A 25029-nucleotide genomic window follows, 5' to 3' on the forward strand; every position below is an offset into this window, starting at 1 on the left:
GATCTGAGTAATTTGTGCACCAAAGACATAGAGGTATTGTTGTGCATCGACTGTGTACCAACAAAGAATTGCTATGTACCGGATTATCCGGTGCATAACACTTTTTTCCATACTGGAGTAGAATGGGGCGGGTGCGGGCAAAATGCACAAGGACAAAATGTCACCGGACAATATGTCACGGACAAAACTCAACTGGACAAAATGCCACTCAGACAAAATATCCTGTCGGTTGAATCATGCCAGTGCCTCGTCGGTGTTTTTTCATTTCCCCGTCGGCTTTCACCGATCACCGGCCGTTATTTCGTTATTTCACCGGCCTTTATGTTGTTTCCATTGAAACGACAAGTCTATAAAGTTGAATTAAATCAAACGTTTCGACTCTGGCTAGAGTCATCTGCAGTATAATTACAGGCGAGAAAAATTCAACTTTAATGCGAAAGAGCTAAACAACGGGGATCGTAAATCGTGTGATAAAGAAGTACACTGGAGAAGCAATCAGAACGTGAGATAAGACACAAGGAATAAACAACCTAGAGAAATAAACAAGGAATAAAGGCCCAACAAAGAAAACAATCCGGGAAAGAAAGTCGGAAAAAATTCATGATTTGTGATCCCCTTTGTTTAGCTTTTGCGATTTAACAAAAAGTTATCGAATGCATCATGTTTTTTTTTGTCGTCGTACTGGTTATCAATTTCATTAAGCTGCGATTTTCTAAAAATCAATCTAAAAAATTAATCTCCGAAAAAATTAATTTTCTAGAGGTCATCTTTATGAAATCTTTAATTGAATTGCCGATATTATCAGTTAACCAGTGCTGCTAGATAAATTTTATTCAATAAAATCATATGATATTGATATAGCTAAAAATGAATAAATATAAAATCCAGTCGTATCTTTCTTGTTGGTAATGTTAGGAAAAGACCCGAGGACCTATAACAACGCCAACGCATAGGAGAGGTAGAAAAATTTAGAAAGGAAAGGGTGAAATAAAGTTTACTTTGATAGAAAAAATGTTGTAAGATCATGAAAAGACAAAAATGGTTAAGTCTTTCAATGTCTGAGAGCCTTGGGAGAAAATTTACTATAAAACACATGTCATGAATTTGACGCTTGAAGTGGCTGGGGAGGAGATGTGCTCCTTGTGTTTACCATACATTTCCTCAGAAGTCAAAATTTCGTTGATAGAATTTGTCAAAAGATGTTAGCTAGATGTCTTATTAAATAAAAATGTTTCATCAGTTATGCCCAGGTTTCATTCAGAATGTAACAATGAAAGATATAGATCATTATGGTGAAGTTCCATACTGGCATCGTTTCAAATGTTGATATATCGTAATAATTAATTATTGCACAACGTTTTTGAAATTTCAGTTAATAATATACGATAGATAATAATTTATACTGTACATTGTTGAATGTCTACTTGATTCGAATACAAGCTAGTCATTTAATTTTTACGTACACGCGGATTAACATCTTTTTTCTATACCGGAAATCCCGATGTATCCTCCTGGGGGCTTTATTTTTGGATATTTTTGGATGGGGGCTTATACGATGAGAGGGGCTTTAATGAGTAGAGGGGGGCTTATAAAATTATCTTAAGCATGTCACTGAAACAGTTCAACAAAACGCCGAAAGCAACCGTGTGGGCTTATTCTAGGGGGAGGGGGTTATTGACAATTTGTTGCTCTAGGATGGGGACTTATTCGAAGGGGGAATTTTTCGTGGGAGTGCAATTCGAGGATTTACGTATGGCTGAGAATCAAAAACTATTTTGCTTTATGACGCATGGCAGTTGACGAAACATGTTTATCATTGGCGAAATAAGAACAAATGAAACACAATGATCAGGGTAAATGCAAAAATTATTTGACTCCTTTTAGCGACTGGTTTGAGATTTCCAGATTTGCCCAAGCACAGATTCTGTTTTTTGCATTCAAAACAGTGTTTACTAACTATCACGAGATGATGATATATTGATGAGCGTGTTGGCTCATACCCAAGAAAAGAATTTTGTAGTCTTTTTAATTTTGAGAATCTGTTCCTCTAAGAATGGATGAGTAACCTACAATCTTTATCAATTTTAATGTCATTTAATATTGTTTAATTGATGTTCTAAGAAGGTAATGAGTTTACTAAAATTCTTGGTAATGTACAATATCATACGTAGAGTACCAACAATTTCAATAGAAATTTTACGTGATTCTTTGTAAAGATCCTCTATTCATATTATTTCATACCCATTGCAAAAATCTTACGCTTCTTCGATAAATCCTGTACTGCTGCAAAGCAGACGATGTAATAAACGTTGCCAAATTTTATGCTTAACCTAAATCTAGAACTCTAGATGACAAAACAAATTTAAAATGATAAAATACCATGAACAAGTCTATGTTTGCCATGAACAAGTCTATGTATAACTTCAAAATCAAAATAAATTTAGAAACGCTATTGAATAGATACTAAGTACAAAGAACTGAAAAAGATAGGCTCCATAGCTGAACCTTGTGGCGCTTCTATATCAAAGCTTAACAGAAAACGGAAATTTCAGATTTGGCTGATCCATATGAAATAGAACTGCTTCATATATTGTATTATATGATTTGGTACCTAAGGTAGTCCTTATCACGCTGAAAATCTTTCCCTTCCTCTCTATGTGACCACACCTCGTAATTCCTACGCCTTGAGTTACAGAGAGCTGACGACTCTCCTCGCTCTGAGAGAAATTTGGTCACAATAGGGACTGGAACCACAGATCTTTGAATCTTTAGTAAGCGACCCTAGCCATTAAACCGTCCCCGCATCATATATAATTTGCCATTTCGAGATGAAAGCTGTGTTTATTAATTGTGTTAGTTTTAGTCAGGGTGGTTGCAAAGACCTTGTCAATTCTTAATGTAAGCAAAAATTGAAATAGTTTTAAACGAAAAGCGTTCTATTAGAAGCTTTAGAGTCATTTCCACTTGTAGAATTAGTGGAGAGGTTCTTAGATATTTTGCTTAAGTCTTGAATATATACAATTAAACATAAAAAGATTTTAAGATTTTTTACATTTTGCAAGGCAAGTAATGAATTCCTTTGAAAAATTTCTCTTTGAGTCTTTATAACTATTCTTTGCTTCAAGATAATGCACTGTATTCATAGTGGAAAATTTATTATAACTTCTCTATTCGAAAACTGAGAATTTTTTTAGTGATGAGTCAAATATATTTGCTGCTTTTTTCAAAGACTTTTGTGTCTCTTTTGTCTTTTGTATGACCCATGTGTTGTGTTAAACTTTATCTCTTTAAACATCTACTATGTGTCACTGCCAGCTGTAACCATTTTTGCTTTCCATCTGCAACTAATAGAAGTCGCCTTTGATTTTGAAATGGTGGCAGTCTTTAATGAATGCTTATGGCCACTCTTCACAGATAAGTTTCCCAATGGTATGGGCACCTTCTTCAGACACACCACCTGTATCTCCAAGCCTCACTTCAGTTATTGGCAGCCTCTTGTTGTCGGTGACAAATCCCTCGTCAAATCGCCATACCTCATCATTGACATCACAGTTGCAAAGATATGAACTTTTTGCACATGTACCATTTATTCCACAACTGCATCCTATGATAAGATATTGCTTTCTCAAAGATAGGTACAGTTTTATTCGTTTCTTCTTAATCATTAAGTGCTTGCTAATAACTTACTTATATCTAAGTCTCTTTTAATCCAAATAATTTTTTGTCAAAAGATGTTAACAAATTCATTATTCAGATTTTATGCCTTTGTGAAAAATTCCATTTACTCATGTACAATGCCAAAAGTACTTGGAACACCCACCAATTTACGCTGCATTTGATATCTTTCATTCCTTTCATGAAAAAAAATTGCTTCTTCCGCCCCCTAAAACAATGTTGATCATTTAGAGAAATATCATAAAAGAAGTGCAAAAGAAAGTGCTTCCTAAAATCCTAACCCGTTTGATAGTAAACCAACATTGTTCCGTGGGGGAGAGGGGGATGATTGGTTTTGACCTTGGAAATTGATGTCAGTGTTCCAAGACTTTTGGCAGGCATTGTAGAAAAAGATCGGAAAATTTACCTTTCATATGATAAACAAATGCTGAATTTGCTTATCGCTTATTATAAAAACCTGCAACAATCCAATGATTTCAAAGATCTTCTCGGTATTTTGCGAGCTTGGCGTCAAAAGGCGAGGATTGACGACAATTACGTAAAGAAGAATTTGGCACATGCAGCTTATTTGGAATTTTCAAATTAATGCAAATATTTTCGTAGTTGAATCGGGCTCTAATAACGCTAAAAAAGTCAAAATATCAAACAACTCAAATTAGTTTAATGCTAATGATTCTCTACGCTGAATCCTTCTTCAAAGTTCTTCAAAGATTACTGTTGATGAAATTTGATGACCTTGTGTCTTTTTCCGCTATAACTGGCACATCAAAACTTGCATATTGTATTTAGTTTTTAAAAAATATGATAGAAAAAAGATGATTCTTCATCTCCCGTGCTGTCTTTGCCAGCAAAACTTTTGAATGCAATCCAAGCTGAATGTGTTTTCAACTGCAAATCTGGTGAAAAGCAATTTTAACCCATACCTCTTCCATTTGATGGTCCACCGCCAATATAATCCATTCTATTCCCGCTTCTATCCACGAGGTATCCACTAAATGGGGTACTCATCGCAGGTAAATACAAACCCATTGAGATGCAATCTATTCTAGTGAACTGGCGGCATTGACGTGACGAGTCGACAAAGTTTGTCAAGTCTTGAAGTCGAGTCGTGTAGGTGATTCTATGCCTGTTTATAGAAGTGTAACTTATATCAATTCTGAGGTTATTTTTATAGAGTGTTTTCACTCTTTCAAATGATCAAACTTCAGTACTTAGGAAATGCTTTTCGGCTAAAGAGCAGTTTTGCCACATTTGAAGAGAGGGCAGAAATTTCTGACTTGGATTAGGTATTTTGTGGTTAATTTTTATTTTATAGCATAAATTAGAGGGCCCAAAGAAAGTTATTCAAATTTTGTCTTTTATGACTTTTGCGGATACCTCATGTTACTTACGCTGTTAATAAGTTGTTATTTACTTATAGCTTCATAGGTGGCTAGTGTCTAAATCAGAAGTTGCAACTTGTACCTACACACAACTTTCAAGCATTCTGTGCACAATTTTTTATTTATATTTTAAAGAATATAATGCGACTGCTTTTCATACCCTATTGAATGAACAAAATCTGTGGGCAATTATTTTTTGTTTATAAACTTCATACAGCTTCAGTGTGGGTATACGATGCTTGGACTTAGCTTAACTGAATGGAATTATAGGATTGTTTACCTGCCTGTTTATTTATTGTGAGTTGGCAATGGAACTTAAAGGAGAAAAGCATTCATAGTTTTCAGATTTGAAAAGATATTCTGAAAAAACCTGCGAGAATTTCTAAGAGTGATTCCCACAAATTAAAATGCTTTATTGAATTTAGCAAAAAAAACAATACTTCTTCAATGAATGTACCATATTATCATATTTTTATTGCTCAATTCTACAGATGCTTTCATAAGAGTATTCTATAGATACTTAAATTTTATCCTTTGTAATTCAAAAAATCTTGAAATTTTCCGAAAACATCCTCCTTTAAAGGCAGTGCGTCCTGCCGTCCATTGGTTTATCGAAACAAAGAATAAAATTTCTATTTCAGTGAGTTTTCATTTTGTAACAAAGCACGCCTCTTGTTGCTATAGAGTTCTCAAGTGTGACGTCACAAAAAATTATTTTCAGAATTTTTGAATTTTGACCACATAACATGAAATAACACCATCAAATACTCCCATGTATGCCAAATCAGTTAAGTTTGTCAAAAATCGGGTGAGCTATGGCCAAATAAAGATTTAAAGTATGCTAACCGATTACTGTTATTTTGGCTCAGTTCATAAAGTTTTGAACTGAGGCCAAATTACGTAGGTTTGATGTGGCCAGGCCTTGTGCTTACTGCTTACCTGGTCATATCTCAGCCAATTCGTAATACCTTTAACTGATTTTGCAAATTTAGAGGTATTTCATGATGCTTTTTCAGGTTATAGGAAAATATTTCGAAAATTCTAAAACTATATTTTTGTAACGTCATCAGTTGACAACTCTATTGATCAGTTGTACTAATTTGTCGCACTTCTCTAATTTCGGGGACCCTCGAAATTCAACAAAAAATTGCCAATGAGCAGCGCAACACACTGCTCGTGATACTTACCGATACGATCCAGGGTCTTCAAACCCTTTAGCCACTATGCGTGATTCGCTGTCGTGATCAAATACTGCGAGAACATTTCCTGTCTCTCTTTTGCATTTGACTTTTATTGGTTCTTGCATATTCTTGTGCTGAATCCAGTATACCCCATTGTTAAGGTTCCCTGGTAAGGCCTCTTCGCAGGATGGATAAATCTGTAAAACTAAAACGTTAAAAAAGGGTTTGAAGAATTCAGATAAACTGAAGTCAACGCAAGTCAAGATTTGAAAGATTTTTTTGGAGCATCTATTTTGCAACTTTAAAGAACACCTTTATAAACTAAAGAAAGTATGTTGGAACAAATTTACTTGCATGCTTTATCCCTTTGCTCCAATGGTGCAAGGTATGGTTCTATAAAAACCATACTGCAACTCAGGGGCGCTGTGGCTAGGCGGGAAACCGAGAAAATTCCCGTGGGCCCCTTTCAAGTGAGTTTGTAAAACCCAGGTAAATGTTTGTTATGAACAAAATCTATGGTGCGAAAACGCCTCACTTGTATGTAGACTCAAGTTCACAGTTCAGACTTAGAGGAGGTCAATATATACAAACAGGCCCCTGTGAAAATGAGTTGACTATGTACAGGGCCGTGGAGAGGGGGGGGCAAGTAGGGGCAAACTGGCCCAGGGCCTCGAGAACTGCATTTTAACGAAACGCAATGAGTATGTATAAAAATTGTAAAACGTGGTAAACGACGGTAAAAACATTCTAAAATGGCGTGACCGTAAAATATGTTTTGTTGCACCGTAAGAATTTTGTTGCTTTTGTGTTTGTATCAACTGTGCACTACAACATTGGTTTTTTTTCACTTTTTTTGCAGTCTTAAAGAGACAATGGTTAAAGCAAAGGGAATCCACACCAACAAATATAGCAGATGTTCATTCAAAAATGATAAAAACTGGCATCTTTGTATTTTGGTGCATGGTTTCCAGGTAGGTACCATTTTTGGCGACCTGTGGTTTGTGATTGGATATGTCAAACAAAAGAGCGGCCCCCTTATGATCATTCTCTCCCGGCCCTTTTCTAGGAGCCACAATGCCTCTGCTGAAACTTTCTGGAAATCCAATGCGAAGATGCGAAGGCACGTGAATAGAATTTCATGAGTCTTTGCGGCATCACGAAAGCTCGTTGTATAGCATTTTTATACGGCAGTTTATCGAACCAGTCTCGTTCCGTTTAGATGTTTGACAACAGCTTGTCGACAGTGGCTTTAGTTATATACTTTTTATCTCGTGCTCTGGTAAAAATAATCAAAATGACTTTCATTAAACCATGCAGCTCACTAGACATTGCATGTTGTTTGGCTAAAATAACTGTCCTATCAATCTGCCAGAAGAAATAAAGCAAAACAACTTTTTTCTTCATCAAATCTGCTTTGACTTCTTTGAACTATACTAATGTGCCTTGAACTGCTTTTATCTGAAAATTTAGTTTTTGTATTTTTTCTGAAAGCCTAATGCTCTCTAACTTTTACTTTATGAATGATATAGAGCGTCCATTTTTGCTAGCGTGTTCAGTCATTTAAACAGCAAAATTTTGCTTCATCCTTAGAAAAGAGGATCTTCGAAAAGCCATTACCTTGCCAATGCTTTAACCGTTTGCCTACATTTGAATTCAAAGGGAATATATTAACCCTTGCTAGAAATGCTCGCTAAACAGTGGTGGCGCTAGGTTTCCTCCGACAAAGGGGCTAGCACTTCCGACGGAGGGGCTAATTTTTTTAGAGAACGATAGGGCTAGGGGGCGACAAGGAATTGTAAGGGTACTGGAGACCGAAGGCGAGCGTTGCGAGCCGAAAATTCGGGGGGTCCGGGGGTACTCCCCCGGGAAAATTTTGGTGGCTACACCCATTAGATTGGCTAAAAATGCTATCAAAATGGTGTAATCGTGTTTTTTACTACGTTTTTTGACATATTATTAAGGGCACGTATTAATCGTATTAAAAGGACTTAAATATTAAAACGTATAACATACCACGTTCGATTTGCTCTTCGTCTTGAATTTTCGAAATTTCAACTTCTTGTTCTTCGGGGTCTTCTGTTGTTCTTTCAGTTTCAAAATCATTAACCTTTCGTTTCTTTGGAAAAGTACCGCCTTTTGATTGAAAAAATGTTTTTATTTTTCTCTGCTGCGAGTCCGTTTCAACTATTGCCGTCGTAGGAGCAGTCCTTCCCATTGCAGCCAAATCTTTGTGCTTGGACTTCGTGTGGCGGGCAGCGTAATCATTGTTAAATACGTCATTACATATACTACATCTAACACTGAAACGGGTAACATTTGTTGCCATATCGCTATCGCACAAAAATATTCCGATGTTGTAGGTTGGTTATAGCAAGCAAGATTTGGACGAACTGCACTATCCATAACATAAGATCAAATTTAACAGCATGCGGAAAACACCTGGTACTGAACATCTAAACAACCAATTCAAACTTCTTATAACAGATTATTATTTACCATGAAATTGATGTGTCGATGAGTTGTTTTGGGATGAGCTTCCTGAATTCTGATAACAGTCCTTTTAGAAATTTCTATTTCCGCCAAAACTTAAAAAATTCGCTCCGACAAAAAAAATTCAAGCATAATTTATCTTCCGACGGAGGGGCTAGCCTCCTCCGACGGGGGGGCTGTAGCCCCCCCTGCCCCCCCTCTGGCGCCACCACTGTCGCTAAAAACTTTGTGCAAGGTGTAGTGTAGAGATTCCACCCCCGGTTTTACGGTCATTAGGGCCGAGTTTCCTTCGGTCTAGGACTTCGAACACGACGAGCTAAGATGGCGATCTCCAATCACGAAGCCTCAAGCCTATTTGAGACGTTATACGAAGTTGCCTTACCTTTTCTCCAAACTGTTTCTGTATCTTCGTCTGCCTCACTGATAACGTAATTCTCTGTTAAAAGCTGAAACTCTTGTGTCACCTTGTTGATTTTAGTGTATGCACAACTTTGGTCGCGATCACACCTAAAATGCATCTTTGAAATGCCAGTATTTATACCATTTTGGTCTCCTTTTTCAAGCTTAAAGAAGCTGCTTGATGCCTTAACAGGCGCGTTTAAAGACAGGAACAACGGGTACAAAAATACACTGGGCAACATTTTCTAACTGACTTCAATTTGTCAAAAGAATGTGTAAACGATTCAAAGCCTTGCTTCTATCTGTCTGTAAAGCTGCTCACACAAAAAGCAGAACAAACAAATTTGAACTCAAAGATTTTGCTAAAGCTCCGTGGTAACGAAAGTATTTATGAATTTTTAATGTATAATGCTATAGACAGGGAAATAACTGTATCTAACCAAGCGCAGGTGTTGTTAAGGTTCTCTAAACTGTTTTATGGTGCCAGTATACCAGAGATTTTGAAACTATTGAAAGTTAGATATTTTGTGACGTCATCACCGAAAGTTTAACGGCCCATATTTCTTAAAATATAAACGTCACAGGGTTGGTGTTTTAGAGATTTTTTCATCTCTCCTGATGCTTTTCCAATGGTTGCCTCAGATTTTTAAAAATAATGACTTTTTTCTGACCGTAAAATGAAATTTTGCCCTGTCACGTGACCGGAAGCAAAATTTGAAATGGTACCTGGCAGAATTTGTCCTGGGTATGACTTTAAACTGCATCCGGTAGCAGGGCTCTGGTTCGGGAGATCCAGAGTTCTGGGGAGTATGGAGCGACCCCTTAGCTGCTACTGCTCCCAGGTCCACTTTGACCCAGGGTGGTAGTACCTGACAGGGTCTCATGTATGGTTCAAATACGCCCCATCTATGGGTTAAATTGACTGGTACTGGCAGCAGGGTACCAGTAGTTCCAGTTGGCGGAAGAGTCTTCAGGGACCAACGACTTTTGGAGCACGTGGTCGGGCAAGAGATCCTTCGGGACTTTGGCCGAGCACACCGGCACGCAGTGTCACTGCGTACTCGGAGAGGAGATAGGCATCACCGAGTACTTCTTGCCTATTGAAACACCCATGGAATGACAACTAACTTCAACCTCATACCGGATCGGTCGGGGCCCGGGTCAACAACGGCCGCGCTGTCTCCTGGAGTCTCCAGGGGAGGCAGTGTAAAGTATGCGACTGGAGTGGAGGGTGTGGAGGGTGTGGAGTGAAGGAGAGTCGGAAGAGCCAGAAGAGCCGGAGGAAACAGAAAAGTGGCGAAGGTAGAGACAGCAATTGGTACATGGAATGTCAGAACGTTGAAGGCATGCGGAAAAGCGGAGGTTTTAGTGCAAGAAATGGACAGACTGAATTGGAACATCCTCGGCATATCTGAAATGAGATGGAAGTGCATTGGTGAAGGAACAACAGAAGAAGGGCACAAGATTTGGTACATAGGTGATGAGAAGAAGCATGAAAGAGGTGTGGGATTCCTAGTGAACAAGAACACCGAAAACGCAGTGCTAGAATTCACACCGATCAGCGACCGAATAGCAGCAATCAAGGTGGCGGGGAAACCCCTAATTGTACAATTGGCCATAAGCAGAGAATCCTAGTTCAAAGAAGTTGAAATTCACAACATAAAGGCAGTTTAGCGAGTCGAAAAAGATGTAAAATAAACCCAATTCATATGATGCCCCTAAATTCTGTTTTTAGACTGGGGTACTCTGGTCCTGACCCCTGGCCGCAAACGGAGAACGCCAGGTCATAGAAACTTGGAATTCTCGATCTAAAGGCAGATTGACATGCAGAAAAAGATTGGATATCGAACCAAATCAAATCTTGCCCCTAAGTTCTATTTTTAGACTGGGGTTTTCTGATTCAGACCCCTAATTCTACCATTGGCCATAAAACGGAGAACGGAAATTCTTAATATAGAGGCAGTTTAATACGCTGAGAAATTTGTGATAAAATTCTTATTCATATCTTGCATTCTAAAGATAGAGCAAGGGGAGCAATTTTCAGGGGGGGTCCATATCTTTTTAAGCGTATCAAACTGCCCCTTGTTGCAAATTTTCATGCTTTCCTACTAAAGTGAGGCTGAGATATGATAACACCATCAATAAAGGTATTAAGGGGAAAATACCCCAGTGTGAAAATAGAACAAGGGGGCAATTATCAGTAGAGTTCCATATCCTATCTTTTTAAGCGCATCACATTGCCCCTTATTGCAAAGTTTCATGCTAGTATCACAATTTGCACAATTCGACCTAATAAGTGATTTAACAGGCCTGACTAAATGGTTTCGCCTCGACTCATCACTGTGACGTCACAGCGGAAAATAAAATTTCGTAAGGCAACTGCAAAATATGCATACTTTGACACTCAATAAAAAAAGAACCATTTAACTTATCGGGATTCTGTTTTTTGTATAAGAACAAGGGCGAAGGGCTCTATAGATTTCTTTTAAAATATTGGAATGGTAAATTTCGCTGCATAGGCATTTTAAGATTCTGAGAGATCTTTGGGGCGTGATCGTGTAATTTGTTCTCCAGTACCGTAAAAGCGCGGTTTGCAATTATTTTATGCATGATTGAGTGATTCAGCATAGATCCCTGGTACCCACATTTGAATCCATGCTAGATAACATTTTAACAAACAATAAAAGCCATTTATGAATATTTATTAGAAGAGCAGGCTTTTTTATTCATGAGACGTAAATTCTTATTAACAAATCGCATCTATTGCAAGCTGTTCATGCAAGAGACGGGTATGTTTAGCACTGCAATTTGTTTGTTGATAAATTTCGAGCTTTATTGCTGCGTATTTCATTACCTGCACAAGTTTCGATGGTAATTAGGAACGGTTTGAGCGCTGTCTTGAGGCAGTAGATGAAGCCACTTATGAGAAGATTGCTGAATTCAAACACCATAGAGAGAAGAACAAGTGCTTGTACCCCACTCCAGAGATCTACGATAAAAACTAAAAATAATAAACGCTCTCAAAAGTCAAAACTCAAAACAGTTCCAGATATAAATGCTCACAGTTGCACTAATTATATATTCTTTATCTCGTGCTCTGGTAAAAATAATCAAAATGACTTTCATTAAACCATGCAGCTCACTAGACATTGCATGCTATATGGCTAAAATAACTGTCCTATCAACCTTTTTCTTCATCAAATCTGTTTTGACTTTTTTGATCTATACTAATGTGCCTTGAACTGCTTTTATCTGAAAATTTAATTTTTGTATTTTTTCTAAAAGCCTAATGCTCTCTAATTTTCATTTTATGAATGATATAGAGCGTCCATTTTTGCTAGCGTCTTCAGTCATCTAAACAGCAAAATTTTGCTTCATCCTTAGAAAAGAGGATCTTCGAAAAGCCATTACCTTGCCAATGCTTTAACCATTTGCCTACATTTGAATTCAAAAGGGAATTTATTAACCCTTGCTAGAAATGCTCGCTAAAAACTTTGTGCAAAGTGTAGTGTAGCGATTTCACCCCCGGTTTCACGTTCATTAGGGCCGAGTTTCCTTCGGTCTAGGTCTTCGAACACGACGAGCTAAGATGGCGATCTCCAATTAGGAAGCCTCAAGCTTACTTGAGACATTATACAAAGTTACCTTACCTTTTTTCCAAACCGTCTCTGTGTCTTCGTTTGCCTCACTGATAAAGGAATTCTCTGTTAAAAGCTGAAACTCTTGTGTCACCTTGTTGAATTTATTGTATGCAGAGCTCTGGTCGCGATCACACCTAAAATGCATCTTCGAAATGCCAAAGTTTTTTTCCTTTTTGCTGTCATTTTTCAAGCATTAAGAAGCTACTTGATGCAACAACAGGCGCTTTTAAGGAGATGAACAACGGGTGCGAAAATTCACTGGGCAACATTTATCATTCCCTGCAAATTCAACTTGTCATCAAAATGTGCAAACGATTCAAGTTTTCCTTATATCTTTCTGTAAAGCTGCTTGCAAAAAAAGCAGAAATGAATTTAATGCAAATTTGAACAAATAAATTTACTGCAGATTTGGTTGCTCTAGGAGAAATAGCGGGGATAGAAGAATTTTAGCATCATCAGGAAGGATTTTTGAAAAGGGTTGTGGTAAAGCGCAGGCAATTGCTTTCTATTTTTGTGTCACTTGGCTCAAGTTATTATAGTTTTTGTAGAAATTTTTCGCCATGGCTTTTCACACAAAAAGGTTGAACACAGCAAACCTATGTGGTCTTCGTTTGTACGATGTTACACATTTGAACATGCTTTTCAAAAAAAACTACTCAAAAGAATATATATTCATATATATATATTCAAGAAGGCTGATCATAAATGCCACTTCTTCAACCATTTTGGAAACTAAATGATTATGTCAAACTATTAAAAGTAAAGAGAAAACTAAATGAATTTTGATTTACTATGAATAACCGTTGCTCTTTTATATCATTTTTGTTTGTTGGCTGTAATTGTTTTGTGTTTAGGTATTTTAGCAATTCTTTGCAAGTGAGATTTTTGTAAATGACTAAATTTTTCAGACTAGATATTTTTATTTTGGTGACATATTCAAACATAGAGTAATGTAGTGTATTTATATTTTCAAAAGTTTCAAAATAGCCATGGTTTTATTCGCTGCAAATACTTATATTCATCATTCTTGCGCAATATCGTTCGTTTTTTTACAGCTATATAATTGCAGAAGATTGTCGGAGCTCAATCTGTCAAGAAGTACTTCCAGGCTCGTTATCCTTAGGTATGGACCCTGTCATACCATACACGTTGCTTGGGTTTGCAATTAATTTTTGACCAGTTAAGAACATTAAAGAAGCAAATTTTGTAGATAACGTATAGCCACTTTGTTGACAGATGTTGAACAGATGCAAATCAGCTGAATAATCAAGGCAGGGAACGTTCGGTAATATTTGCATTGCGTTAATCATTTTGAAACACAGAACATCGTTACGGAATATTGCCGATTGCGTTACATAAGTGGAAATTAGATAGATGGGGGGGGGGGGGGGTTGGGTGTTGAAATTAGTTTGAAATGGGATGTGGAGATTAAATTGAAGGAGGATGTGGAGATAAGAAATAGAAGGGGGGTATGAAGACTAGATGGAAGGGGAATTGTAGGGGAGGGTATGTGGAGCGTAGGGTGTCGTCAGATTTTTTCGCCGAGTTTAACTGACAGTTTACTCCATGTTTCTTCAATTTTACACGTTCTCGTTGCTTTAGGTAGTCTTCTAATGCTTCTCCCTCGACATTCCTTGCCTTTACATCAAAAGTTATTAAATATCCTTGGTGTATTGTAAGAACTGTATTTCAGAAGATGTCAGTTTTTGGCGGGGCAAAGTTTGAAAATAGCTTTGAAAGGAAAAACATACCAACCCACCAAAAGCTTTTTCATCTGACACTCATCACAGTTAGTAACATCACAATAAGGGAATAGCATTTTTTTCTCCCTCAAGTGCATTTTCAAACAGAAATCATTTGATTTTTATCCTTATCCTCAGCCAGTTATTGTCAAAATGTAATAAAAAGCTACGCTAGCAATGATAATTCTATACTAGGTGTTAAGAATCGTAGGACTTATTCTAATGTTCATCAAAGGCTGTTTAAGCCAAAGTGTTTGTATATTTGGGTTAGATTATTTGTCAAGATTTGAATAAACTCACAATAAGATTTGTCATAAATGGCACTTCTTAATGTATTAAGTCAATTAAACGCTTAAATAAATTATAAAATTTGAAATTAAGCTCTATGAATTTAAATTTACTACAAATATATCGCTATCTATTTTAACTGAGCCCTTATTTGTAGGTTGGTCGTGAATGCCTCGCATTTAGCTGATAAAACGATTCACGAAACAAAGACTAGACGACCTCTCTTTCTGTTCACATGCTATATACAACGTAACTTTATACATTGAATTTTATCAAAGCACACATAGTTTTGTCAGCTCAGACAGTATGACACGAGTAATGATCCTTGCGTAACACCGTTCTTTTTCTTCCCAGCCTCATATTCATAGAGAACTGCTTCGGCTCAAACTTGATGAGAAGCATGCCCAGGCACATTATCCATAGGTATGTACTCTCTTAATTTCTCTGCATTCTTTGCTCTTCGGGTTCTTGAAAAATGTATGAGGCTCTGGAAGTCACCGACAATGATGCAGATTGCGCCCACTACAGCGAGAATCCACGACCAACCAATACTCCAACGGGCTTTAACGATAAATTTGTGCAAGTAGATGATGACTGCCGCTGTGCCGAATATAGCTAAGGATCAAGAGAATATTGTGAACAACGTCTTTTTGCAACGCGCATGAGTAAATAGTGTGCCAATTGTTATTGGTAAGTCATTCTAAGAGATAAGGAAATTTTTCAAACGATCATCTTTACTCCCTTGAACATTCAAAACCCTCTTCAGAACGGTGATGTAAAAAGGTGGAAACATAGTTTAAGAATTAGCTAGTTTTTCCATCCTCGCGGCGATCGTTATTACGTCGGCCAGGTTACACTGTTTGTTAATGAAATAATGGTGGACTGTTTAATGAGGTGTGTAAAGCGAGACAAAACTCGTAGTGAATTTTGTTAACTTCTCTCTGTTTCAAATAAGGGTTACTACATTATGCACATTGCTTTATAATGCAAAAACCATTTTTTAATTGTAACCCTGCTTATATGCCGATGATCAGAAAAATACGGAAAAAATTGAATTGAGCCACACAAATTTTCGTTTGTCACCATTGATGAGACGAGCTTGTCTTAAAACGTTTTTAATGACTAAAACATTGTTTTGCTCTTGGTCTTAGTAAAAAGTGATAACGATCAATGTCAGTAAATTGTATCAGGAAAATATTTTTGAAATAAATAACGACGTTTCGAGCATAGCCCGTTATCAAATAAGATTAAAAAGCGAGGATAGAACTAAAAAACGTTAAAGGAAAATGGAATTCGACAAAGGGAATAGGAAGACGATTAAAAGAGCATGGAAAAGAAATATATGGAAAGAGCTAATAAAAATAGATATTTATATACACACTTACGTTCAAAAAGTATTGGGACAAATTCGATAAACGAATTATGGCGTTGCGTTGGATTCGATTTTGCAACGGAAACTTTTTCAGATTTGGGCAGTCTTTCTCCAAATGATCTAGGCCTACGTATCCCCAAAGTGGAATAAAAAGTTAAGAAAATGCTTCAACTTATACATTATAACCTTGAAAACATAGGATTTTTAAGATTTTCCTGAATATAACAACAAAATATGCAGAAGGGTTGAATGGCCTAATAACGGCAAAGTCACACGACCTTCACAAAATTTTAGAGATGTCGAAACAAATTGAACTTTTTAATTTCACGTTTGCATAACAAAGAAATTTATAAAAGAAATTACAAAATCAAAATTTTAATTTTAAGCTTCAAATAAAGTTTGCTACATCAACGAAATTGCTACAATTTTATTAAATTATTGCATTTACTCGAGTCCATTGTATTCGTCGGCGATGTTTAATTTTTGTTATGAGGGAGCATTTTCTTCCTATAAGGCTGAAAAATTGGTATTTTTTCACGATTTTTATTAGCCATATTTTTGCTTATGTTCCAACATTTAGCTTCTTTTACATGACAACATAATTTCTAGTAAGGATTCCAACCTATTACTTCTGCCATCCCTTGGTAGATTTTTTTCTGATCTTGTACGGAAAATCTTTTTACACAAACCAGAAAAGCTGCACTCATTTAGCAACCGACAATTGATGCAATTTTACGAAATTCATTTGCTTTATTTTAGTAGAAAGCAATTTGTAAGCGCTTCTCTTAACTCAGTTCTTGAATTTCAAGAGCCTCCAGGTTTTCGTCTCAAGGCCTATAGAAATTTTATGGTCGACGTTTTTTCAATTATTTGGCGTACATAAAATGCGTCCAAACATCAACAATATCTTGTGAAAGTTTCATGGAAACAGCTGCTGTACTTATTTAATGAGAAAGATTTTAAAAAAGTCCTTCCAAGTTTGTTGCATAAAATGTCTTCGAAATTTCGAAGTGTGTCCCAATACTTTTTGAACGTAAGTGTACATATACGCAAATACAGAATTTATGTATATGTATATATATGCACACTAATATGAAGAAAAGAAAAAAAACAAAGAAAAAGGAGGAGGGGGGAAGGGGGGTGTTATTGAAGATACGTTTATTAAGATACACGAATTCAACCAGAAATCGTACCTCAATCTTAAAGATACTAAAAACAATAAACTTGATCGTCTTCGTGTTTCCACTAATGCCGTTTCTTCCTTGTCTACAGCTGAGCCTACCAAAAACATTGTACAAACAATACCTGAGGATTTACCATTAAAATCTGATGAACGTGGTGTACTTAACAAAGATCTTAAATTTGTACCACTCCGTTCATACATCGACGAGTTCCAAACCAAACAAGATACCGAATCCTTTCTTCGCCGCCTCCGTCTTAAAGCGTTTTTCGAGGAAAACAACTCTGATAGCTTCTCTTCTACTCCTGTAGAACCATTATCAGATCAAGCCGCTATTATAAACAACCTTTTTCAAACTAAGTCAAACTGGACACCACAACCTGGCCAATTTAAAGCTCCGGATCTTTACATAGACACATGCAGACATCAAATTTCTCAAGTAAATTTCAAAGCTCGGCGTAAAACATCCAACCTTACTAGAACAGAATGGGAAGCCTTGAGAAACATCTTAAATCAAGAGATGATATTGTTATTAAACCAGCAGATAAAGGTGGTCGTATTGTTGTATGGCGTAAAGATTTATTTATTCAAGAAGGCAATTCACAGTTAAATTCGTCATCTTATGCCAAACAAGCTACCAATCCTACTAAATCTTTCAACAAAACCGTCATCAATATAATTAAAGAAGAAATCAGTCTTGGCAACCTTCCTGAAAACGCTACTCAATTATATTTTCAGCATCCCCGTACATCTGTTTCTTATATGCTCTCAAAGATACACAAACCTGATAACCCTGGCCGACCTATTGTATCAGCCGTCTCCTGTCCTACATCACAAATTGCAGCCTACCTTGATATCATATTTACACCAATCAACCAACAACTGCCTACGTTTGTCAAGGATACATCGCATGCCCTGCTTCTTTTCAAGGATTTCAAATTTAAAGGCCCCAACAGATATTTATTTACAATGGACGTTAAATCCCTTCATACATGCATTCCTCCTGCTGATGGATTAGAAGCTCTCAAGTTTTTTCTCGCCCTAAACAAACCCCACCTACCAATACTCTTCTTCGTCTATCCGAGCTTGTGTTAACTACAAATGCATTTTCGTTCAATGGTGATTTTTACCTTCAAACAACTGGTGTTGCTATGGGAAGTAAACAACTGGTGTTGCTATGGGTCCTAGCTATGCATGCCTTTTTGTTGGATACCAGGAACACTTGATCTACTGTTCATATGATGGTCCTTTCCCTTGCCTAATCAGGAGATACATTGATGATATTGTCGGAGCTACATCATTACCACTTGAATCTCTACAAAATTTCATCAACTACACTAACAATTTCCATCCAGCGCTTCAATTCACACACACCATTTCCGAATACAGTGTACCCTTTCTTGACATCCTGCTCACCATCCAAAGCAACTCTAAAGCAACTCGATAAGGAAGTCACTGGAAAAACGAATCATTTTTAAACTTGGAACTTTATATTCTTCTGGACTGAATAAACAGTTTACGTATCTCCAATAACCCCCCCCCCCCCCCCCACCTCCTTCTCCTTTTTCTTTGGTATTTTCTTTTCTTCATATTAGTGTGCATGTATGTACATACACATAAATTCTGTATTTGCGTATTTGTATATATATTTTTTATTAGCTCTTTCCATATATTTCTTTTCCATGCTCTTACATCAGTCTTCCTATTCCCTTTGTCGAATTCCATATTCCTTTAACGTTTTTAAGGTCTATCATCGATTTTTAATCTTACTTGATAACGGGCTATGCTCGAAACGTCGTTAATTATTTTAGGAAAACATTTTCCTGGTACAATTTACTTACATTGATCGTTATTATAGCATCATATTGTACCGCACGCAATCTAGTATATTTTTGGTAAAAAGTGGCTTAAGAAAATTATATTTTATAATAATGCCGATAACGGCATTAGGTTTGTCTCTTTATAAATGAAACCAATGTTGCTTGTAATGATTTTCATGCTGAAGCTCAGTTTAAAGCTACCCTTTCCAACAAATGTTTCCATTACTCGTGTATCCACAGTAAACTTTTCTTCTCTTTGCTAAACTTAAAGTACCTACAGCCAAGATAATATACGGGCTGTGAGTTGTCAAGAGTAACTCCTCTTCTTTGTTTTAAGTGGTTGCTACAATGCCTAAATGTCATCTGTATACATTCATATGATATATCATTCTTAAGTATCATGATTATTTCTTGATTCTTGATTATGGTTATTGATCATCTGTCTTTAATAACCAGAGGCGTATATGAGGGTATAGGAATCGTGACATCCGGTAGATCTTCAGCTGGTCCACAAGTTCCTTAGTTCGTCGCTTTATCTATCAGGAATAGCACGGTGCTATTAGCACCTAAACTATTTCTTCGTCTTTGTCTCTGATGACCCTTCACCACCCGCCCCCTCCCTCCTCCCTCCTTACCCCATTCGGAAAGTCAGACTACGCCACCGGTAATAACCTGACTAAAACGTTTGTACAAGACCTACAGCTGTGTATCATATTGCAATCAACTAATAGTAGAATAAATTCTAAAGGCTGAAGCCAATGTCATTTATGTAGTTACGTAATCATCCAACCCACGTTTGAAACCAAGCTAGATAATATTCAAACAAACAATACAAGGCATCTATGATTTTGTTTGCTTTTAGAAGAGCAGGCTTTTTTGATTCATGAGATGCAAATTCTTATAAGCAAAACGCATCTATTGCAAGCTGCTCATGCAAGAGACAGGTATGTTTTGCACGGCAATTTGTTTGTTGATAAATTTCGAGTTCTATTCCTGCATATTTCATTACCTGCACAAGTTTCGATGGTAATTAGGAACGGTTTGAGCGCTGTCTTGAGGCAGTAGATGAAGCCACTTATGAGAAGATTGCTGAATTCAAACACCATCGAGAGAAGAACGAGCGCTTGCACCCCACTCAAGAGATCTACGATAAAAACTAAAAATAATAAACGCTCTCAAAAGTCAAAACTCAAGACAGGTCCAGATATAAATACTCACCAGTCGTATATACTGTAAATACTAGATCAATACTTGAGGTAGATACCAGATATACAATGGGTGTGTACTAGATGTAGCCAAATTTGGAATTCAATCCACAACGAAATGAAATAATCTCCAATTAAATAAATATTCAAAAAACTACTTCATAATGTTCGTCGTTCATTTTTACCCGTGACTCTTGCAAGCAATAAATGTACAACTTTGGTTATGTCTAATTTTTAATCTGTATAACTTCAATTAGCTTTAGTTTTTGCTACAATCCCGGACAAAATTGTGGCGACAAAGTGCAATTTCAGCAATTTTCTACTTTATGTCGCCCCTGTGAATTCGAATCCCCCCTTTTCCCCCGAATCAATGTTGGATTTGTAGCTCTATCATTTCCTCTCCAAAATAATGCATTCAACATTAAATTGGAGGAGGGGGGAAGTTATTTTTAAAAGGAAAGTGAAAATATAAGCTTTCCTTGAAAAGTCTCAACCATTTTTGTCCGAGATTGTAGATATTGTATCAACTTTAAAATAAGAAAGAAACAAAGATATTCACTAGCCTTTTATTAGATTTACACTCGATACTCGCTAAACTTACACTAGGAATATATTCAGGGATGATGTTGATGGGGTCTGGGGGGTTTCAACTCCCTTTGTTCAAAGCCAGAGAGATTCCTTGGGATCTCAGGCCCTCTTTGCGAGCGATCGCATTATTGGTTGGAAGTATTCTGTGTGGCGACCCTTTGTTATCCCATGAATATTCCGTAAATGAGCAATTTTCTATCAGTCTTTCTGAGTCAGTGAATAGCTTGAATGATTTCACATACATCACATAGATTCTCTAACACAAAGGCAATGGATGTGGCTTTCTGGAAGTTGCCTACAATACTGCGCCTCCTCATAATTTTTTAAGACGGCACCCCTCTATGTAATAGATAAAATTTTAAATGCGCTATCCTACAAATGTTTTCACAAGCACTATAGGATCTAGGCATTAATACTAGTGGCGTAGATAGGATAGTTCATAAGAGGGGCTCGAAATTAAATTTTTCCAAGTAAAATCTAATAAACACTTTTTCAAAAATTTAAGCAAAGCATAATGACATTGGCACTGAAACAAAACAGAAGATAAACGCATTCTTTTTTTGAAAGTCTGGTGTCATGAATCATACTTCTTGAAGATTTTTATGGTCTTCTCCTCTGAACAAGGCATTTTAGATACCATACATAATTAAAAGAGATTGCAAATTTGACACAGAACAACGGCATAATTCGGTATAAGCCACCTTTAAAACCTTACCTCTCAAAATGTAACACTTGGATAAAAAAGACAACCATGTTATATTTCCGACAAGATCAGACATTTTCCGACAAAATAACAGTTTAGCTTTACTGGGGTGTTTTTCGCCACCTCTGACCCCCTTCTATCCTTGCTGCTGCCTAGTAATATTATTCCATCTGCAGCATTAAACTTTTTTTTCTTTTCTTGGCGCCCCTGGTAATGACCACCTAATATTGTAAATAGCCTTTCATCAATTGAAACGTGGACTTGCATTCTCACCCTGACTTTGCCCCTCCTCTTGTCATTTTCTCATTCTGAATTTATAGTTCTATTTATAAGACATTAGCTGAGGATAGCAAAGATATTGTGCTAGAGGGCTCAATTGGGCTGAGCCCCGATTGTTAAAGTCAGAAAGTAGCCAGTTTTTTTTTTGGTCTAGATTTTTTCCAAAATTTTGTGCATGACCCCCCCTCCCTCCCCCTTCTTTTTTAGATAGCATTACACCACTTATTGTAATGTCTATCATGCTAAACTTTGGCTCTTCCATATAACAAGTTACTTCAGAGTGTCTTGCTCTGTTTGTTTGAAATTTGGTGTCAAAGAAATTAAGTTCATTTTGATAGTTCATTTTCTAAAATTCATTTTCTGCCTTGGAAAGTTTCTGAAATTTTAAATTGTAATTTCTTGAGGACATCATCAAAGAATTGCTTAAAGGCAATATGTCCAGATGATTTTTTCTGGCCCTTTAAATTTCCCATTGGCTGTACTATACAATAGACCTATTGTTACGTATCCAATTTGCTAATTCTCAATGTTTTTTCGACCATAAACGAGCTGCAAGCCTATTGTTAACTCTGAGCGGTTGACTGACGGGACAAAGTGGCTTTAATATGTGACTTTAATTAATACTGCTACGAATATCATAATCAAAATTATCATTTTAAGTAATGAAGCCTAATAGTGACTTCAGTATTGCATGGTGCTTGATACCAGATAGAGAGGCTTGTACACGCTTTGGTATAACAAAATAGACGGCTCTCATCCCCAGTTTCAAGCTTAACGCAGTCATCATGTAACTGATTGCCAATAACAACAATTCAAACCTTGTTCTTTCTTGGTCAAGTAACATGTCTGTCCTGTTTCCAAAATTGCGCAGTCATCCCAGACACTTTCGTGGACGGCCCTCCCTTTTATATCTTTTTTTCGCCAGTGATCTGTCACAGCGGCCAGTAGCATGATAAGCATTCCCGTTAAAGAAAAAACCTTTGAAGAAATTCCATTGATATTAACTTGCATCTCTTCTAACCTGCTTAACGTGTTATCTATGTATTACCTGGCGAGTACTTCAAGCACTAACAAATGGCAAGCAGTCATTAATGAAATCCTACGAGCTGACAATACCTGTTTAACTAATACAACGCCGCTGAGCTGGTTGCAAGCCTAATTGCAGCAAGGCTTTACATATCATCCCAATCAAAACAAAGACAGTTTTATAATCTAAATCAATTTCATCTTCAGACTACGAAAATTATGTCTAATATAAACATTAGTAATCTTTTTATAGCTCTCTAAAATTTACGTTGTAATAGCACCTGCAGGTTTTCGTTGAAGGCTTGTTCGTAATTTTAGGACAAAGCATGTTTTGACAAGAAAATTTTTCGTTTTACCAATATTTTTCTGAATTCTAAGCCGCTCAGGCTTTTCCTGCTTCAGAGGGAAGATTAGCAACATCTCATTTGGCTGATTTCTGAACCACCTTTAAAACATCACTTCCTTGGAATCCGGTTGAATTTTTGTAGTTTTGCCGGAATATCCTAAACGAAGGTTCAAAAGAATGGCACTTCTGTCTTGTGTTTAATAATTTAGCGCAAGAACGAGATCGTAACAGAGCTAAGTTTATTTGAGGGTGTAAAGCCTTGAACATAATAATGAATGGTGCCTCGTTTCTAGTACTACATTGCCTACCAAAATTCTTGGAACACTGCAGAATTTTTGTCTATAACATAGGCTGTTTCCCATCACCTTTAAAAAAATATTGGAATATTCTCAATTAAAGTACACACAAGAAACTACAAAGGCTGAGATCTATAGGTTTTTTGGTAAAAAGGGGCCATTCAGCTGTTTCTTTCGGGGTTAATTGGAATTCTATAGAGAATTTATCGACACTTCTTGGGTGTGCCAAGTAAATTTTGCAAGCATGGTAGCAAAACTAATATCAAATAATAAGGGACATTTAATTCTTAAAAAGCACGTTGTGATTTCAAAAGTATTCATGAAATGTTTATGAAATATCCAAAAAGTCGTTCGCACATATATAGAAGAAAGCCAGAATAAAGTCTTAAACATTCAGAAACTAATAGCATTCAAAAAGTAGTAGGAAAGATTCGAAGGAAACTGACAAACGTAATACTAAATGAGAGACAAGACTTCGCAAACAATTAAAGCCAATTATGGTGCAAAAGCAGAAACGGATAAAATTGCAAAAAAGCTTCATTCATAGTACTTACTTGATTGCTAAATGAAACATGGCACTTTTGCTGTAACGTTTTTCTCATACGTAAGATACATATCTCTTGTTTGAGCTTTTGTAGTCAAACATTTGAAACACTTCCTTGTCTTGTATCCATCGTCATAGCTGAAACTTTCCTAAAACAATGAGGCCAACTCCAAGCTGAAGTTTCCCTGTTGGACTTGCAAACAGTTAATTTCTTATGACAAACTAGCTGAGTTTCATTTGTTTGACGAATATTTTTTTAATTTTATCCCCAGACGAATATTTTTGAAATCGCCCGAACACGAACCTCTTCTCGAAAAAATATTTCCCCTCCCCCCTGCCCCCCCCCCTGAAAGCATGAGAAAAGTTTTAAAGAGGGAATATCGTGTCTAGGTTTGCAATTGCCGCTAAAAGCTCAACATTGTTTCTTTCTTTGTTCAGGCTTTGAAGCCAAAGGTCTTCTGCTTTCTTCACATCGTTGATGCCATTCAGTTCTCGTGATTGTTGTTAATTTACTAGTTAAAGTTTACTTTGAAGAAGTGAGATTACAGTTTTAAGCTAGATTCAAAGTTTCAACCAGAAACTAGGGTTGCTAAATGCTGGTAAAAATTTAAGTCCTTTAGATGCGATTTGAATAACACTTTGACAACGTGTCAAGTATCCTACAAAATATCGAGTTGAAAATGGGAAATGCTACTTTATTTGCAGGCAGAAACAGCTTTAGCAGCATGGCATCAGTGAACTTGGGCTTGATTAGCATGGTGATTTTTATAATCACAAATTGTTGACTATAACATCATGAATGGTACCCGATATGTTATTAAAAACTCGGAATCGTCATTTTTAGGAGTCTGGAATCGGCAAATTAGGTAGGA

At 36.7% G+C, this 25029-nt stretch overlaps 4 protein-coding genes across 5 annotated transcripts; 1 reads left to right on the forward strand and 3 right to left on the reverse strand.

Moving 5' to 3' along the window:
• Nucleotides 1-534: 534 nt before the first annotated feature.
• Nucleotides 535-9511, reverse strand: LOC135688564 (neurexin-4). The gene is made up of 4 exons (XM_065205474.2): nt 9111-9511; nt 6245-6443; nt 4599-4801; nt 535-3604 (listed from the first exon to the last, which is right to left on the reverse strand). Exons 1-4 carry the CDS (start codon nt 9367-9369, stop codon nt 3396-3398), a joined length of 870 nt encoding a protein of 289 aa, XP_065061546.2. The 5' UTR covers nt 9370-9511; the 3' UTR covers nt 535-3395.
• LOC135688580 (uncharacterized) lies at nt 6409-18892 on the forward strand. Of its 2 annotated transcripts, XM_089113889.1 has the most exons (4): nt 6409-7209; nt 13824-13891; nt 15153-15221; nt 17443-18892. In XM_089113889.1, exons 1-4 carry the CDS (start codon nt 7009-7011, stop codon nt 17444-17446), a joined length of 342 nt encoding a protein of 113 aa, XP_088970015.1. In that variant the 5' UTR covers nt 6409-7008; the 3' UTR covers nt 17447-18892. The 2 variants fall into 2 exon arrangements, 1 of the variants encoding a protein (XP_088970015.1); XR_016144895.1 differs by lacking the exons at nt 6409-7209; nt 17443-18892 and adding an exon at nt 10339-11916 and having other exon boundaries at nt 15153-15281.
• On the reverse strand, nt 11897-13046 carry LOC148957932 (uncharacterized). Its single transcript, XM_089113890.1, has 2 exons — nt 12778-13046; nt 11897-12116 (listed from the first exon to the last, which is right to left on the reverse strand). Exons 1-2 carry the CDS (start codon nt 12911-12913, stop codon nt 11923-11925), a joined length of 330 nt encoding a protein of 109 aa, XP_088970016.1. The 5' UTR covers nt 12914-13046; the 3' UTR covers nt 11897-11922.
• LOC135688575 (uncharacterized) lies at nt 14991-23135 on the reverse strand. The gene is made up of 3 exons (XM_065205486.2): nt 22764-23135; nt 20180-20314; nt 14991-15413 (listed from the first exon to the last, which is right to left on the reverse strand). The coding sequence occupies exons 1-3, from the start codon at nt 22954-22956 to the stop codon at nt 15181-15183; spliced, it is 561 nt and encodes a 186-aa protein (XP_065061558.1). The 5' UTR covers nt 22957-23135; the 3' UTR covers nt 14991-15180.
• Between the last annotated feature and the right edge of the window lie 1894 nt (nt 23136-25029).

The sequence above is a fragment of the Rhopilema esculentum genome, chromosome 19 (genome assembly GCF_057945365.1).
Source record: "Rhopilema esculentum isolate cy_ngs chromosome 19, ASM5794536v1, whole genome shotgun sequence".
In the NCBI taxonomy this organism is placed as follows: Eukaryota; Metazoa; Cnidaria; class Scyphozoa; order Rhizostomeae; family Rhizostomatidae; genus Rhopilema; species Rhopilema esculentum.

What these genes read in the sequence shown, in the direction of transcription:
- LOC135688580 (XM_089113889.1), top strand. Translation starts at nt 7,009, where the DNA reads ATGTTTTGTTGCACCGTAAGAATTTTGTTGCTTTTGTGTTTGTATCAA. An exon ending in TTTTGGTGCATGGTTTCCAG is followed by an intron (nt 7,210 to 13,823) that starts GTAGGTACCATT and finishes GTTTTTTTACAG; the next exon opens with CTATATAATTGCAGAAGATT. An exon ending in TCCAGGCTCGTTATCCTTAG is followed by an intron (nt 13,892 to 15,152) that starts GTATGGACCCTG and finishes TTTTCTTCCCAG; the next exon opens with CCTCATATTCATAGAGAACT.
- LOC135688564 (XM_065205474.2), bottom strand. Translation starts at nt 9,369, where the DNA reads ATGTTGCCCAGTGTATTTTTGTACCCGTTGTTCCTGTCTTTAAACGCG. An exon ending in AGAAACAGTTTGGAGAAAAG is followed by an intron (nt 6,444 to 9,110) that starts GTAAGGCAACTT and finishes TTAACGTTTTAG; the next exon opens with TTTTACAGATTTATCCATCC. An exon ending in TGGACCATCAAATGGAAGAG is followed by an intron (nt 3,605 to 4,598) that starts GTATGGGTTAAA and finishes ATCTTATCATAG; the next exon opens with GATGCAGTTGTGGAATAAAT.
- LOC148957932 (XM_089113890.1), bottom strand. Translation starts at nt 12,913, where the DNA reads ATGCATTTTAGGTGTGATCGCGACCAGAGCTCTGCATACAATAAATTC. An exon ending in AGAGACGGTTTGGAAAAAAG is followed by an intron (nt 12,117 to 12,777) that starts GTAAGGTAACTT and finishes TTTTTATCGTAG; the next exon opens with ATCTCTGGAGTGGGGTACAA.
- LOC135688575 (XM_065205486.2), bottom strand. Translation starts at nt 22,956, where the DNA reads ATGCAAGTTAATATCAATGGAATTTCTTCAAAGGTTTTTTCTTTAACG. An exon ending in CTTGACCAAGAAAGAACAAG is followed by an intron (nt 20,315 to 22,763) that starts GTTTGAATTGTT and finishes TTTTTATCGTAG; the next exon opens with ATCTCTTGAGTGGGGTGCAA. An exon ending in TACCATCGAAACTTGTGCAG is followed by an intron (nt 15,414 to 20,179) that starts GTAATGAAATAT and finishes CTTGATCCTTAG; the next exon opens with CTATATTCGGCACAGCGGCA.